Source organism: Canis aureus, chromosome 16, assembly GCF_053574225.1.
Source record: "Canis aureus isolate CA01 chromosome 16, VMU_Caureus_v.1.0, whole genome shotgun sequence".
Taxonomy (NCBI): Eukaryota; Metazoa; Chordata; class Mammalia; order Carnivora; family Canidae; genus Canis; species Canis aureus.
The window spans coordinates 5,998,566-6,013,307 of record NC_135626.1 but is presented as its reverse complement, the minus strand read 5'-3'; the positions used below and the strand labels follow the sequence as shown (position 1 = coordinate 6,013,307).

The window sequence follows — 14,742 nt, the reverse complement described above, 5'->3', positions numbered from 1 at the left end:
CCTTTCTCTCTCTCTCTGTGTCTCTCATGAATAAATAAAATCTTAAAAACAAACAAACAAACAAACAAAAAACAGCCTACAGAATCAATTCCTACACATAAAATGATAGCATCCCTGGGTGCCTGGCTGGTTTGGTCAGGGAAACATATAACTTTTGATCTCAGGGGTTGTGTGCTCAAACCCCAAGTGGGGTATAGAGATGACTTGAACATTTAAAAATCTGAAAAAAAAAAATTTAAAAACAACTATAGCATCAATGTTTAGATAAATGCTCTAGAGCCATTAAATGGTTTCACCATCCTCTCCAGTCTAATAAGGTTTGCTGATTTTTCATATGCTTGCCAACAGGAGATACCAATGAGCTTTCCAATTACATTCATTCAACAAAAATTAGGGCTTATGTTTGTTTCCAAAATATAGCTGTTTTTTGGGCAGCTCGGGTGGCTCAGCAGTTTAGCATCACCTTTAGCCCAGGACGTGATCCTGGGAACCCGGGATCGAGTCCCACATCAGGCTCCCTGCACGGAGCCTGCTTCTCCCTCTGCCTGTGTCTCTGCCTCTCTCTCTCTCTCTCTCTCTCTCTGTCTCTCGTGAATAAATAAAATCATTTAAAAAATTAAATAAAAAAATAAAAAATAAAATATAGCTATTTTTCATTTACATTTCAGTGATTATTAGGGAGGTACATGTGAAAAATGGCAGACAGCATTTTAATTCCAATCTTTTATATGTATTTATATATATATATGTACGTGTATACACATATATGTGTGTGTGTGTGTGTGTAGTACTGTGTCCGTACACACACACACACACACACACATACACACACACACACACTGGTCAGAACACTTTTCACTTATTCCCTAGAATACCCCGTACTCCCTTTGTCTCTTAGGTAAAACTGGTAAATCAGGGAGTCACACTTGTGAAGTAGGACTTCAGAGTAATTTTATTTTTTATTTCTAATTTTAAAAGTAATCAACTATCGGCAAAAGACTGAATGTTTTGGAATGGACCAGGCATCATCATCTCAAAGCAGCCTCAGGTCCTTTTTACTTGTCCCGATAATGAGATCTTTGTCTAAAATGCAGCCAAAACGTCTTGTCTCATCGCTAAGGTTTCTCATTGTAATTGACTAGAAGGTAACCCTAAGGAAGGTACACCTGCCAGTCTGTAGCTGTCACCCCAGCGCCTGGCAGCATCTGGCACAAGTCTCTAGAAACATAAGCTACAAGAATCACTGCATGGATGGATGGATGGATGGATAGACAAGCAAAACATGTTGAGGCATAGCTAAAAAAAAAAAGGACAGTTATTCTCTTGGCACTTTGACTACTAATATGGAAGGCAAGAGATTAATTCCAAAAGTGGTTTTGATGACGTCTCTTACAGGGACTACCTCAAAAGAGGTGGTGTTTTCTTAGATATGCACCTGGTCTATATCTGTTTGGTTACGCTTCAGATACTATCACAGTTACATGGGAAAAGACATGTGGCTCCGCACATACAGATCAGAGGCCAAGGGTACATCCTCTAGAATGAGGCCTCCCTCAGCCCTGACTCCAAATCTGCTACTTTCTCTAGGACTTCATCTCTCTGAACCTTGGTTTCCTCATCTGTCCGTGAGGAGAGCAAGAACCACCACATCACAGTGTTGTAAGGACTCAAAAACATTCGTGTACTTCCAGGGTTGAGTCAGACACTCAGTAAACAGGACCTACTGGGACGTCTCTAAGAGCTACAGCCGACCCTGAATCATACCGAGTTTGAGGCCTGCTAGAACCTGACCAGTCCGAGAAGAAAAGCCTGAACAAGAATGAGCCTACCTCCCACTTGCATCCCACATGCCGGGCGGATGATTTTCCAGGGGGCATCCAAGGTACCTTGGTTTTCACCCGGACACTCCGCCGCACATTCACGGTGTCCCCTTTCATTCCGCGCTTATGAGATTTCTGTGGAAAGGGACAAACCCAGGGTCACTTCCCCACACAGCTGGCCGTGGTCTCACTCCGGTGGCATCCACTTCCAACTCTGCAGGGGAGTCTCTTCTGACTAAGGCTACTGCTGCCATTTCTGGATGACAGTGCTGCCTGCCTTCCAACCAGGCAGCTGACCACTGAAAGCAAGTACATTTGTCTCCCAAACCTTTGGAGTTTGAAGCACGAGGAGGCCGTGCTGGGCAGTGTCACCCTGCTCCACAGCCTTCACCTCGCCCGACCGGCATGCTCCTACCTGGCTGTTGGTTGCTGATGGTTTCGGGAGTTTTTTTATGTGGACGTGGACGGGAGTGTTTTCATCCACATGAACATGTAAGGGGGGAGTTGAAGAGCGGTCCTTCATGGTTCGCTTCTGGCAGGCAGGGAAGGATAACACAAAAAAGGTTGATCTGTGGATGAGTAAACTGGCATGAAAAACAGAGCTCACAGCCTCTGGGGGCCACTGAAAGCCTAGCCACCAAGCGAGCAGGACAGCTACCAACTATGGGCATGCAGGCAGGAATCAAGGCAGCAGTGCCATTCAGCAGATGCCCGTAGAGATCCCAGCCGAAGACTACCTGGAAGATCTAGGTCTGCTCAAGAGAGGGGTCTGCAAGACCTGCGGGTTCCACCAAAGAGCCTGAACCCAAGCCCCAGGGTCCTCAGAGCTGACTCTCCTTCCCAGCCTGCTGGAAGGCATAGCTCCTCTGGAGATTTAGTGAGCACAGCTGGAAAGCAGAGGAATCCTTCTGCCCCAGAATCTGAGCTGGGCATGCAGATTAGCATAGGAGACACACAAAATGGTTAGAGTGCAGACTAAATCAGGCAGTAGGCAGGTAAAAGATGGGGAAAACGGACAGCTAAAGGAAGCACTGAGATAAGAAGGTTGTAGAGATTCAGAAGAGAGTACAAGCAGGGCAGAACCCCAGCTACACAGCCCTTGCCCACCATCTGCAACTATACCCTCCCCATTCTTTAACTTTTATCGTCTTCTTTTTTTGGGAAAATGTGTTCTCAGGACTTCTGGAATTTGAAAGAATTAGGTTAAGACAACTTCCTCACACCCAGCAGCCGTACCGCAGGCAAAAAACAAAATAAAAACAAAACAAAAAAAACCAATCAGCAGGATATGCACGAAAGCACCTAGCAGAGCACTGGGCCACAGCGGTGCCAGCAGGGAAAGGCAGCCCCTGGAAAAGGTGTACAAAAGCATTTCTGGTGGGGCCACAGACCGGAGGGCTGCTCCGTGTGCACGTCACCTACCGTCACAGTCACACTGGGTGCGCCACAAGGTGTCCTCAAGACCTTTTTCTGCGTGAGACTTGTTACTCCGTTCTTCCCACACGATGGAAACCTGCACCCAGGCACAAGAACCAGATTATAAGCAGAAAACTAGGGCTCTTCTATTTCTTAGATCTCCCGAAATTACACACAAGTTCACGGCTAGGAGAACCAGTCTGGAATCACTTGGCTCCCTTTACTGGGCCACCGAACACACATGGTGTGCCCAGCAGGGGGATGGAAACAGGGGGTGATGGGCATTCGCAGAGCTGGCCTCTTAACCTCTGCCGTCGCATCACACGTATTGTGACCTTTTGCTGAAAAGCCTAGCAGTCATCTGGTCTGTCAGGTGACAAAAAAGCAGGCAGCAGGGGAGCAACAGGCAAGGTATTAGTTTGGCCAAGTGTGAAAGTGCCCAGGACTGCACCTGGAGCAGAGGTGGCCCTGGAGAAATGCTCTGTGACAGACATAAAAAGAGCAGCAGGCCCAGGAACAAAGTCCCTATGACTCAAATTCATAAAATTAATAGTCAAATCTTCAAGTCAGATGATGGAAAGTTACTATGTCCCCAAATATTCTACTTGCTACCCTTTAAAATCCTGGGAAGCAGGGTTATTTTTGTTTTGGAGTTTTTTTTTTTTTTTTTTAAATACTATGTGTAATTCATCACATTCATACATAAATAGCCCCCATCACCAGATTTGCAAATACAACAAAAGTTTAATCTCCAACGTTTGGCAGCAAAGCATCCAAGAATTCCATGATGGAAAGGGACTTGGAAAATTCATTTGATCCATCCCGCTACCTCCAGACACCCTCCAGATAGGACTTCACCCTCCCCACAAATCCTTAGGGGAGAATAACGCAACCTAAAAATGCAACCTAAATAAAAATGCTCGAGCACTTTCGCATGCATCCTGCTGTAGGTGTATCACACTTTGATGAAAAAATATATTTACTGCTCCCTACTCATCATTTTAGGTGAGGAATACCAAGTCTGAGTAGACAGGTTTTTTGTTTTTGTTCCCTGGCCCCTCACTTAAAAGCCAACAGATCTGGGAAATCTGTCTCCCCTTGTGGGCTTGCCATCAAATCACCTGGACTGCATTAACACCTTGTTAACTGCCACCTCCACCTCCTACATTGGGGTTATTTATTTACATGTAGCTTCCTTTCAAAAAGGACCTGGGGAGGGAGGGCTGGGATTGCCAGTGAAAACTTTCTTCCTCCTTCCCTTTAAAAAATGACTTCAACGTTTTGATCCAGACCTTCAATACACAGAATGGGGAACCTGAAATGAGAAGCCTCCAGAGAGCCTGGCCTGGGGGTCCCTGGCCACCTTTCCCTGCCCTTCTGCAGAGGCGCCCCCCACATTGGCAGTACCTGGGGGAGCCGCCTGAGGATGAGGCAGACATGGCTTAGGCATCAAAGCCGCAAAGGTGGGCAATTGGGTCAGCAGGCTCTGCTCAGGGGGACCCAGAGGGGCTTGTCAATGAGAATCTCAGGGGCCCGGCATCAAACGTCCTCTCTGAGGGGAGGAGGGTGGAAGCTTTGGGGGTGGCAGTTGGATGAAAACTTGGGAGGTGCTCCTCTACTGTCCAAGTCGCACAGCAACTGTCCTGCCAAAGTGGAGGGAGATAGGAGAGGCTGAGCGACATGCGGGCCGGGCCGGCGGGTTGGTGGCCGGTGGGTGGGTGGGGAGCACAGAGGGAGCTCCCCTCCCCGGGGAGGGCGGAGAGCGAACTTGGGGGGCAAGGACCACCACGCCCAGGCCCCGCCCAGGAGCGAAGGTGGGTGGGCCGCCAGAGGGAAAACCTGAGGTGCTGGCAGGCGAGCTTGGAGGGCGGGCACAGCTAGGCCCCCAAGTGGGCCCTAAAGGGCCGAACCCAGCGCAGGGAGCTGGAGGGATATTCGGGGCGGGGCCGGGGCAACAGTCTCCTAGGAGAGGGGCGTTCCCGGGAGAACAGAAACCCGGAGAGGACCAGGAGTATTTGAAGGCGGGAGGGGCGGCGGCTGCAAGGGGAAGGGGCGCGGCCGCAACTGGGTACCCCCGACCGCTGCGGGAAAATCCTCCCAGGCGCAGCAGCCGGCGGCCGCTGGGATCCAGGGTCCGAGCTGGAGCGGGTCGGCCGCGGGGTGGTGCGCGGGCGGGGGGCACCCCCCTCGCCCCGGTGAGGCCCCCGGACGGGTGATCCCGCTGCCCGGGTCGGCCGCGGGGTGGGGCAGCAACTGCCCGGCCGAGGGCCGCAGCGAGGGAGACGCGGCCGGGGCGACGCCCACCGGCGGGCGGGGGCCGCGGGGCCAGTCTGGTCGGCGGGGAGGAGGGACGACCACCCACCAGCGGGCAGGAGGAAGCCAGGTGCTGCCCATAGAGAGAGGGTGAGGCCCGGCCGGGGGGCGGCAGAGGAGTGAGTCGAGTCCGGCCGGAGGCCAGGTCAGGGGGAGGGGCCGGCCCGCCCGTTAGCCCGAGCAGGAGGAGGCCCGCGCCGGGGGGCGGGGCAGGGGCCACATTCCGACGGGAGCCGGACGAGCGCGCCCGGAGCTGGAGGCGGGGGCCGGGGGCGGCGGGGGCCGGGGGCCGGGGCCGGCGGGGGCCGTGCCGCCCGTGGGGACCGGGCCCGCCGGTGGCCGCAGAGCGCCCAGAGCGCCCGGGGTCCCGCCTGCCGGCGGCCTCTCACCAGGAGCGACACGGCTGCGCCCAGAAACGTCTCCTTATGAAGTCGTTGAAGTCGGAGGCCGGGGTCGTGCCATGGAGACGCCGCGGCGGATGCAGTCCGGCTCCCGCGGCGACTCCTCCCCGCTTCCGCCTCCTTTTCCGACACCCGGTCGGCAGCTCGCCCATTGGCCAGTTCAAACCCCCCCGGGAGCCTCTCGGGTTTCGCCATTTAGGCCCGGCCCCCCGCGTCACAGAGACGCCCCGCCCCGCCCGGAGCCCCGCCCACAGCCCCGCCCACGCCCAGGCCACGCGTCCCGTCGCCGTGGAGACGCGCGACGCCACCGGAGGGCCTGGCCTCGGCTCGCCCCGCCGTTCAAGGCCCCGCTGACCCTGCGCCATTTTTACCCGATCGTGGTTCTCCTCGAGTTCCCTAACTCGAAGGAGCGCTAAGACTCTATCCTGGGCCCGCTGATGCGTGTTAGGAACCTGGGTTTCAGGCGGGGGGACAAGGAACCCATGTGTGGCTGGAGCTACGCGCTGCTTCTGGAAATCCAGCCCTGCCGACACCTCACGCACACTCTCCCTCTTCCACAGCGCCTCCTTGTCCCGCCCCTCACCGCCCCCCAGCACCCCGGGTGCCGCCGTGGGTTACAGACCTACTTTGATGAGGTTCCCGCTGGGCCGCCATCTTCTCAACTATGCTTCTCTGTCGACCAATCAAGGGGGGCTGTCACGTGGCTGCTCCCCGCGCCGCCCTGGATTCTGGGCGCTTTTAACATCCTCAGGCCAACCTGGCCCCAATCCCTCGGCGTCCTCGTGTCCATGACTCTCCCCTGCGCCTCAGCCATGTACCCACAGGGCCACACAACTGGTCCACGTGAAATCTCAAATTCCAGCTTCCCACCCACTACCCCCTCCACATAGTGCCTGCTTTTCTGGCTTCGCTTTCATCGGCTAAGGCTCACCACATCCATTCCCCCGTGTTAGAGGGCCTTCCCCGTCCGTTCATTTTCTCCCTGAGGTTCTGCAAGGATGATACCCACACATCATTGCCTCCACCTTCACCTGAGCCCTCACCACCACTTAGAATTGTTCCACTTGTCCCTCCATCCGTCTCCCCAAGTGGCTTCTCCAGACCTCTGCCTCTTACCGTATTCCAACTCTCCTTTTTCATAGAGAAAAAAAAAAAAAAAAAAAGCCATCAAGTAGAATTCCCTCTACCTTCTCCCTAGTCACCCTCAGCTTTAACTTCTCCCATCCTTTAATTCTCCCTTCAAAGGAAGAGATATACTTCTTGCTGCTCAAAGTAACCTTCTTGCTGCCACACCCAGGTTAAATACCTGCGGAAACATGTCTTGCTACTCCCAGCACAGAACTGATCATTTCTCAGTACTCCCACATCCACTGAACCAATATTAAGTTCCTACTATGTGCTAAACCCAGTTCCAGAGGCACTAGACCAACACACACTACCTAGTCTCTGAGGAGCCCACCGCAAATCTCTCTGACCTGACCAGATAACAGGGCTAAGGCTTTGCCCCACCCACCCACAAAGGATTTTGCCTATGTAGTTTTGTCCTCTCTTCACCATCTGAAGAGGGTCATTGCCTGCCAGTGCAGTTCTTTGGGGATTTTGTGATGGAGAATGTGTGAATGGACAGAATTGAGAGGTCAACACACACACACACACACACACACACACAGTGCTGGGTGACAGGAAGAAGCAGGAAAAGTTCTTCAGAAAATAGGAGAGGGTGAGGTGGCCGAAGGGACCTTGCAGTGTGTGGAAGATATGGGATGGAGAAGAAAAGGGGACTATTTTAAAGGATCGCAGTGGTCTGGGTATCTATTCCTTGAGAAATGCAAGAAAAGAACTTGAGTTATTTTGATATTATTTTGGATTGCTGGATGATATCTTCTGAATGCAAACCACTTTGAGCCTGGCTAGGATTGGCCACTTTTTTAAAAGAGCAATGCCCAGCACTGACAAGAACATTGGGGAAAAAGCAGTCTCATTGTTGCTGGTAGGATTAAAAATTGATGTAATCTGGGGCGCCTGGGTGTCTCAGCCAGTTAGGCATCTGTCTTGGGCTCAGGTCATGATCCCAGGATCTTGGGATCGAGCCCTACATGTGGCTCCCTGCTCTGCAGAGAACTGCTCCCTCTCCCTCTTCAGCTCCCCCTGCTTATACACTCTCTCTCAAATAAAATCTTTTTTAAAAAATTGATGTATATGGGATTCCTGGGTGGCGCAGCGGTTTAGCGCCTGCCTTTGGCCCAGGGCGTGATCCTGGAGACCCGGGATCGAATCCCACATCGGGCTCCCGGTGCATGGAGCCTGCTTCTCCCTCTGCCTGTGTCTCTGCCTCTCTCTCTCTCTCTCTCTGTGTGACTATCATAAATAAATAAAAAATTTAAAAAAAAAATTGATGTATGGGATGCCTGGGTGGCTCAGCGGTTAAGTATCTGCCTTCAGCCCACGGCGTGATCCTGGAGTCCCAGGATTGAGTCCCACATTAGGCTCCCTGCATAGAGCCTGCTTCTCCCTCTGCCTGTGTCTCTGCCTCTGTGTGTGTGTGTCTCATGAATAAATAAATAAAATCTTTAAAATTTTTTGAGATAATCTTTTGACAGAACAACTGGACATTATATTTTGATAAATCTTTGGGACGCCTGGGTGGCTTAGCAGTGGAGCATCTGCTCAGCTCAGGGCATGATCCTGGGATGTGGGATCGAGTCCCACATCAGCCTCATTGTGGGGAGCCTGCTTCTCCCTCTTCCTATGTCTCTGCCTCTCTCTGTCTCTCATGAATAAATAAAATGTTAAAAAAAAAAGAATCTTAGAAAATAATGAAAAAACACATAAATAGAAAAGAAAATCTTAAAGACCAATAACTTCTTAGACCAGTTGTTTATATATATGTGGGTATGTGTATATATAATTTTTTTAAAGATTTTATTTTGAAGCAATCTCTACACTCAATGTGTAAGAGTAAAGCTCAAAGTCACAATCCTCCCCCCCAAAAAATAAAATAAAAAATTCACGACCCCAAGATCAAGAGTCATGTGCTGTACCAACTGAACCATCAGGCTCCCCTAGGAATGAATTTTAACATAAGGAAGTAGGCAAATATTTAGACATTAAAGAGGAATTTCCTTTCAGCCTTTTTTCCCCCTCAGTTGTCTTTAGACTGACCCCTCCTTACCTTCTCAAGAGGTTGAGAAACTCAGGGAAAGGCGAAAGAGGTGTCCCTTGGGCTTGCTTGTAGCCCAGGCAAAAAAAAAGGGCTCCTCATGGCTCAGGAAGTCTTATTGGGGTTGGAGCAAGAGCCAATTAGTAATACACAATATGCATTTGTACAGTGCACACCCTGTGTATATTATTTCTCTCTAGAGGCTGGTGCAAGGATGAGTAGCACAGTGCAGTTACAAATAGAGTAGTCAGAAGAAAACAATCAGTGATTCCTTTGACATCAGTCTCAGCAACATTTTTCTCAATATGTCTCCCAAGCAGGGGAAACACAGGTAAAAATTAACTCTTGGAACTACTCCAAAATAAAAAAGCTTTTGCACAGTGGAAAACAAAAAAGAGAGAGAGAGAGAGAGAAGACACTAACAACAACAACAAAAAAAGACAAACTAGGGGATCCCTGGGTGGCTCAGAGGTTTAGCGCCTGCCTTCGGCCCAGGGCGTGATCCTGGAGTCCCAGGATTGAGTCCCACATCAGGCTCCCTGTGAGGAGCCTTGCTTCTCCCTCTGCCTATGTCTCTGCCTCTTTCTGTCTCTGTCTTTCATGAATAAATAAATAAATCTTATAAAAAAAAAAAGACAAACTCTGAATGGGAAAAGATATTTGCAAATGATATACCCAATGAGGGGTTAATATCCAAAAATATAAAGAACTCATACCATTCAACACCAAAAAATCAAAATAAGTGAATTAAAAGATAGGCAGAGGATCTAAATAGACATTTTCCCAAAGAAGACATACATATGGCCCACAAACACGTGAAAAGATGCTCAACATCACTCATCATCAGGGAAATGTAAATTAAAATATTAGTGAGGGGTGCCTGGGTGGCTCATCGCTCGGCACCCAGTGCAGTCAGCTTGGGATTTTCTCCCTCTGCTCTTCCTACCACCACCCTACCTTGCCCACCTTGACTCACAATAAACAAACAAACAAACAAACAAACAAAATCTCAAAACCTCAATGAGATGTCACATATGTCAGGACGTAGTTACCAAAAAGACAAGAAATAAGTGTTGGTGAGGGTGTGAGAAAAAAGGAAACTTCATACACTGTTCCTGGGAAAGTAAATTGGTGCAGCCACTATAGAAAACAGTGTAGAGGTTCCTTAAAAAATTAAAAATAGGGGCCCATGGTTGGCTCAATTGGTAAAGCATGCAGCTCTTAATCTCAGGGTTGTAATTTTAAGCCCTATATTGTGGGTAATTACTTAAAATCTTTTGGGACACTTGGGTGGCTCAGTGATTGAGCATCTACCTTTGGCTCAGGTCATGATCCTGGAATCCCGAGATCGAGTCCCACATCAGGCTCCCTGCGTGGAGCCTGCTTCTCTCCCTGCCTGTGTCTCTGCCTCTCTCTCTGTCTCTTGAATAAATAAAAATCTTAAAAAAACAAAACAAAAAAAAAAAAAAAAAACACCCTAATCTCTATACCTAACATGGGGCTTGAACATACAACCCCAAGATCAAGATTTGCATGCTCTACTGACAGAGCCAGCCAGGCATCCCGATAATGTATAAGAATTTTTGCAAAGCAATATGTTTATTGTCAGGAAAAAATTAACAGATTACAAACTTGCTGAAGATAATCATGAGGTATTGGCAGAAAAAACAGGTTGAGGTTGTAAACTGTAAAGTGCAAGGCTTGTGCAAGTGTTTGGGAGGCTGGGGAGAAATCTATCTAGAAATTCATAGGGAAGGGGTACCTGGGGGGCTCAGTGGTTGAGCATCTCAGGTCGTGACCCCACATCAGGTTCCCAGCAGGGAGCCTGCTTTTCCTTCTGCTTATGTCTCTGCCTCTCTCTGTGCATCTCTCATGAATAAATGAATAAAATCTTTAAAAAAAGAAAGATTAGGGCCCGGCGCGGGAGGGAGCGCAGCACCGCGGGCAGCGAGCGAGATGCAGCTCCGAGGCTTCCTCCTCCTCGCCCTCCCCACCCTGCTGGCGCTCCCCGCCGCGGTGGCCAAAAAGAAAGACAAAGTGACAAAGGGCGGCCCCGGGGAGCGAGTGCGCGGAGTGGACCTGGGGGCCCTGCACCCCCAGCAGCAAGGACTGCGGCGTGGGTTTCCGCGAGGGTACCCGCGGGGCCCAGACCCAGCGCATCCGGTGCCGGGTGCCTTGCAACTGAAGAAGGAGTTCGGAGCGGACTGCAAGTACGAGTTTGAGAACTGGGGGGCGTGTGACAGGGGCTCGGGCACCAAAGCCCGCCAAGGCACCCTCAAGAAGGCGCGGTACAATGCCCAGTGCCAGGAGACCATCCGCGCGACCAAGCCCTGCACCCCCAAGACCAAAGCCAAGGCCAAAGCCAAGAAAGGGAAGGGAAAGGACTAGCAGCCAGGTCTGGATGCCCAGGAGCCCGGGGCCGGTGCCCTCCCTCCCGCAGGCCCAGGATCTAACTACCAGTGCCTTTTGTCTCCTCCTTAGCTTTATCAATCATACCCTGCTTCTTCCCTTTCATTCCTCCACCAGCACCCCCAAGTGTCCCCGACGGGGAGGGACAGGGGATTGTGGACAGCTTGAGCCTCCTGCCCCAGAGGGATGTGATTCCAGGTACCCCCTTTTGTTCTTCCCCACAAAGATGCCATTACTAAGAAATAAATAAACTGTCGTTTTTTGTTTTTCCCAATAAAAGCTTTTCCTTTAATATAAAAAAAAAGAAGAAGAAAGATTAGATAGATAGATAGATAGATAGATAGATAGATAGATAAATTCTTAGAGAAGGAGTGCTGGGTGGCTCAGTCAGTTAAGTATCTGCCTTTGGCTCAGGTCACCATCTCAGAATCCTAGGATCAAGTCCCATGTCCATCAGGCTCCTTGCTCAGGAGGGAGTCTGCTTCTCCCTCCCCCTATACCTCTCCCTCCTGCTTGTGCGCTCTCTCTCAAATAAACAAGTAAAATCTTTTAAAAAATGAAATTCATAGAGGATCCCTGGGTGTCTCAGTGGTTTCATGCCTGGCTTTGGCCCAGGGCCAATCCTGGAGTCCCGGGATCAAGTCCCAGGATCGAGTCCCGCGATCGAGTCCCATGTCGGGCTCCAGGCATGGAGCCTGCTTCTCCTTCTGCCTGTGTCTCTGTCTCTCTCTCTCTATGTCTATCATAAATAAATAAAAAAAAAAAATCTTTTTTAAAAAATGAAATTCATAGAGAAAAGAATGCAAGTTTCTGGTAGAGGGTGTTTCTTAGGTCCCTCTTGTATATTCTCTGTGGTACTTTTGAAAAAAATTCTAATTGTGAACTGTATTTTCAAAAGGGGATATGTGATGCATATCTGTTTGCTAAGGCTGCTATAACAAAATACAACAAACTGAGTGACCTGAACAACAGAAATGTACTGTCTGACAATTTTGAGGCGAGACATCTGAGATCTGTGAGTAAGGCACAGCTCCCTCTAAAGGCACTAGGGAAGGATCTGTCCTGAGCCTCTCTGCTGGCTTCTGGTAGGTTCCTCGGTAGCAGAACTCCCATCCAGATGGGATATTCTCCCTGTGTGCATGTCTGGAGCCAACTTTCCCCTTTTTATAAGGACACCAGTTATACTGAATTAGAGGCCTACTCTACTCTGATATGACCTATCTTTACTACTTATATGTATAATGACCCTATTTCCAAATAAGGTCATATTCTGGGGGGGCTAGGAGTTCGGACTTCAACATATGAACTTTTGGGGGACACAATTCAACCCATAACAGAGTGCTCATATTCAGTTTAAAGATGTAATAAAAAAATTAAAATAAAAAAAATAAAGATGTAATAATAGGGGCACCTGGGTGGCTCAGTGGTTGAGTGTCTGTCTTTGGCTCAGGTCATGATCCTGGGGTCCTGGAATCGAGTCCCACTTCAGGCTCCCTGCATGGAGTCTGCTTCTCCCTCTGCCTGTGTCTTCACCTCTCTCTCTCTCTCTGTGTCCCTCACGAATAAATAAATAAATAATATTTTTTATTTTATTTTTATTTTATTTTAATTTTTTTAAGGTTTATTTATTTATGATAGAGAGAGAGAGAGAGGCCAAGAGGAGGGAGAAGCAGGCTCCATGCAGGGAGCCCAACATGGGACTTGATCCCAGGACTCCAGGATTGCGCCCTGGGCTGAAGGCAGGCGCTAAACCGCTGAGCCACCCAGGGATCCCTAAAATATTTTTTAAAAAGTGTAATAAAATAGAGATTAATGGAGCTATCACTCAGCCTAGGAAATAAGAAATAAGGGGACACCTGACTGGCTCAGTCCGTAGGGTGTGTGACTCTTGATCTCAGGGTTGTGAGTTTGAGCCCCGTGTTGGATATAGAGATTACTTCAAAATAAAATGAAAAAATAAAATCTTTTTAAAAAGAAGAGATTGGGGGCACCTGGGTGGCTCAGTGGTTGAGCATCAGCCTTCCGCTCAGGGCATGATCCCAAAGTCTGGGGATCAAGTCCCACATCAGGCTCCCCTCAGGGAGTCTGCTTCTCCCTCTGCCGATGTCTCTGCCTCTCTCTATGTCTCTCATGAGTAAATAAATAAAATCTTTAAAAAAAAAAAAAAAGGAAAGATTAAAAAATTTTTTAGGGGCATCTAGCTGGCTCAGTCAGTAGAGCTTGTGACTCTTGATCTCAGGGTTGTGAGGTTTTTTTTTTTTTTTTTTTTTTTAGGGTTGTGAGTTTGAGCTCCATGTTGAGTGTAGAGATTACTTCAAAATAAAATAGAATCTTAAAAAAAAAAAAAAGAAGATATTAAATTTTTTTCAGGGGTGCCCAGCTGGCTCAGTCAGTAGAGCATGTGACTGATTTTTGATATCAGGGTCATGAGTTCAAGGCCCACGTTGTGCGTGGAGCCTACTTAAACATTTTTTTTTCTTGGGCAGCCCAGGTGGCTCAGCGGTTTAGCGCCGCCTTCTGCCCAGGGCGTGATCCTGGAGTCCCAGGTTAGAGTCCCGCGTCGTGCTCCCTGCAAGGAGCCTGCATCTCCCTCTGCCTGTGTCTCTGCCTCTCTATCACTCTCTCTCTCTCTGTGTCATGAATAAATAAATAAAATCTAAAAAAAGAGTCGCTTTAAACAAATTTTTTTTCTTAAAACCAGAATACACCATCTCAAAATGTTAACACTGACAATTTTATTTTCCTCGTTCTGTTTTCCCAAATTTCAGCAATGAGTGTGGGATTCTGTTGTTTGTTAGAAAGAAGCACAGGTAGAGGAGGAGCTAGCCAGCAGTTCCAGCTCTGAGCCCCAATCTTGTGAGCAGCTAACAGCAGAGTGATGCCCCTCAGTACCCCTGCCCCACCCCCTGGCTCAGGCTCCAGCCTCTCCATTTGCCCAAGGGCCTGATTATCTGTTTTTCCCATCCAGGAACACCTCCTCCAGGGCCCTGATGCAACTGCCCCAGCACTTCCCTGGGGAGAAGGAATCTGGGCTCCAGAGTGGGCCTGGCTTTTTCTTTCAAGTTGTGGATGGAACTGGTAAAGAAAATTTTTCCAGGCCTTAGCAAGGCTTGGCTCCTATTAGACCCTTTGTGCAGACCCTCCCTGGCCCTGGGCGTTTGAGACTGGACGGACTCTGCACTCACTGAGAGTCCTGGCTCTGCAGCTGCCCAAACCAGGGGTT

At 49.4% G+C, this 14,742-nt stretch overlaps 1 protein-coding gene and 1 pseudogene across 20 annotated transcripts in view; one reads left to right on the top strand and one right to left on the bottom strand.

Moving 5' to 3' along the window:
- Positions 1-6,624, bottom strand: part of ODF2 (outer dense fiber of sperm tails 2) — a 35,530-nt gene extending 28,906 nt beyond the window's left edge. For 2 of the 20 annotated variants that reach the window (XM_077850889.1, XM_077850890.1), the window contains exons 1-4: positions 5,939-6,117; positions 3,243-3,333; positions 2,236-2,352; positions 1,830-1,955 (exon numbers count right to left, since the gene is read on the bottom strand). In XM_077850889.1, coding sequence (XP_077707015.1) covers positions 1,830-1,955; positions 2,236-2,352; positions 3,243-3,333; positions 5,939-6,102 — 498 coding nt within the window. In that variant the 5' untranslated portion in view covers positions 6,103-6,117. Of the gene's footprint in view, positions 1-1,829; positions 1,956-2,235; positions 2,390-3,242; positions 3,334-4,643; positions 4,880-5,075; positions 5,095-5,598; positions 5,750-5,938; positions 6,118-6,572 lie in introns of those variants that run through there. The other 18 variants (XM_077850895.1, XM_077850893.1, XM_077850894.1 and 15 more) reach the window with 18 other exon arrangements.
- A 4,402-nt stretch (positions 6,625-11,026) lies between these two features.
- LOC144285231 (midkine pseudogene) lies at positions 11,027-11,798 on the top strand (annotated as a pseudogene).
- Positions 11,799-14,742: the final 2,944 nt, after the last annotated feature.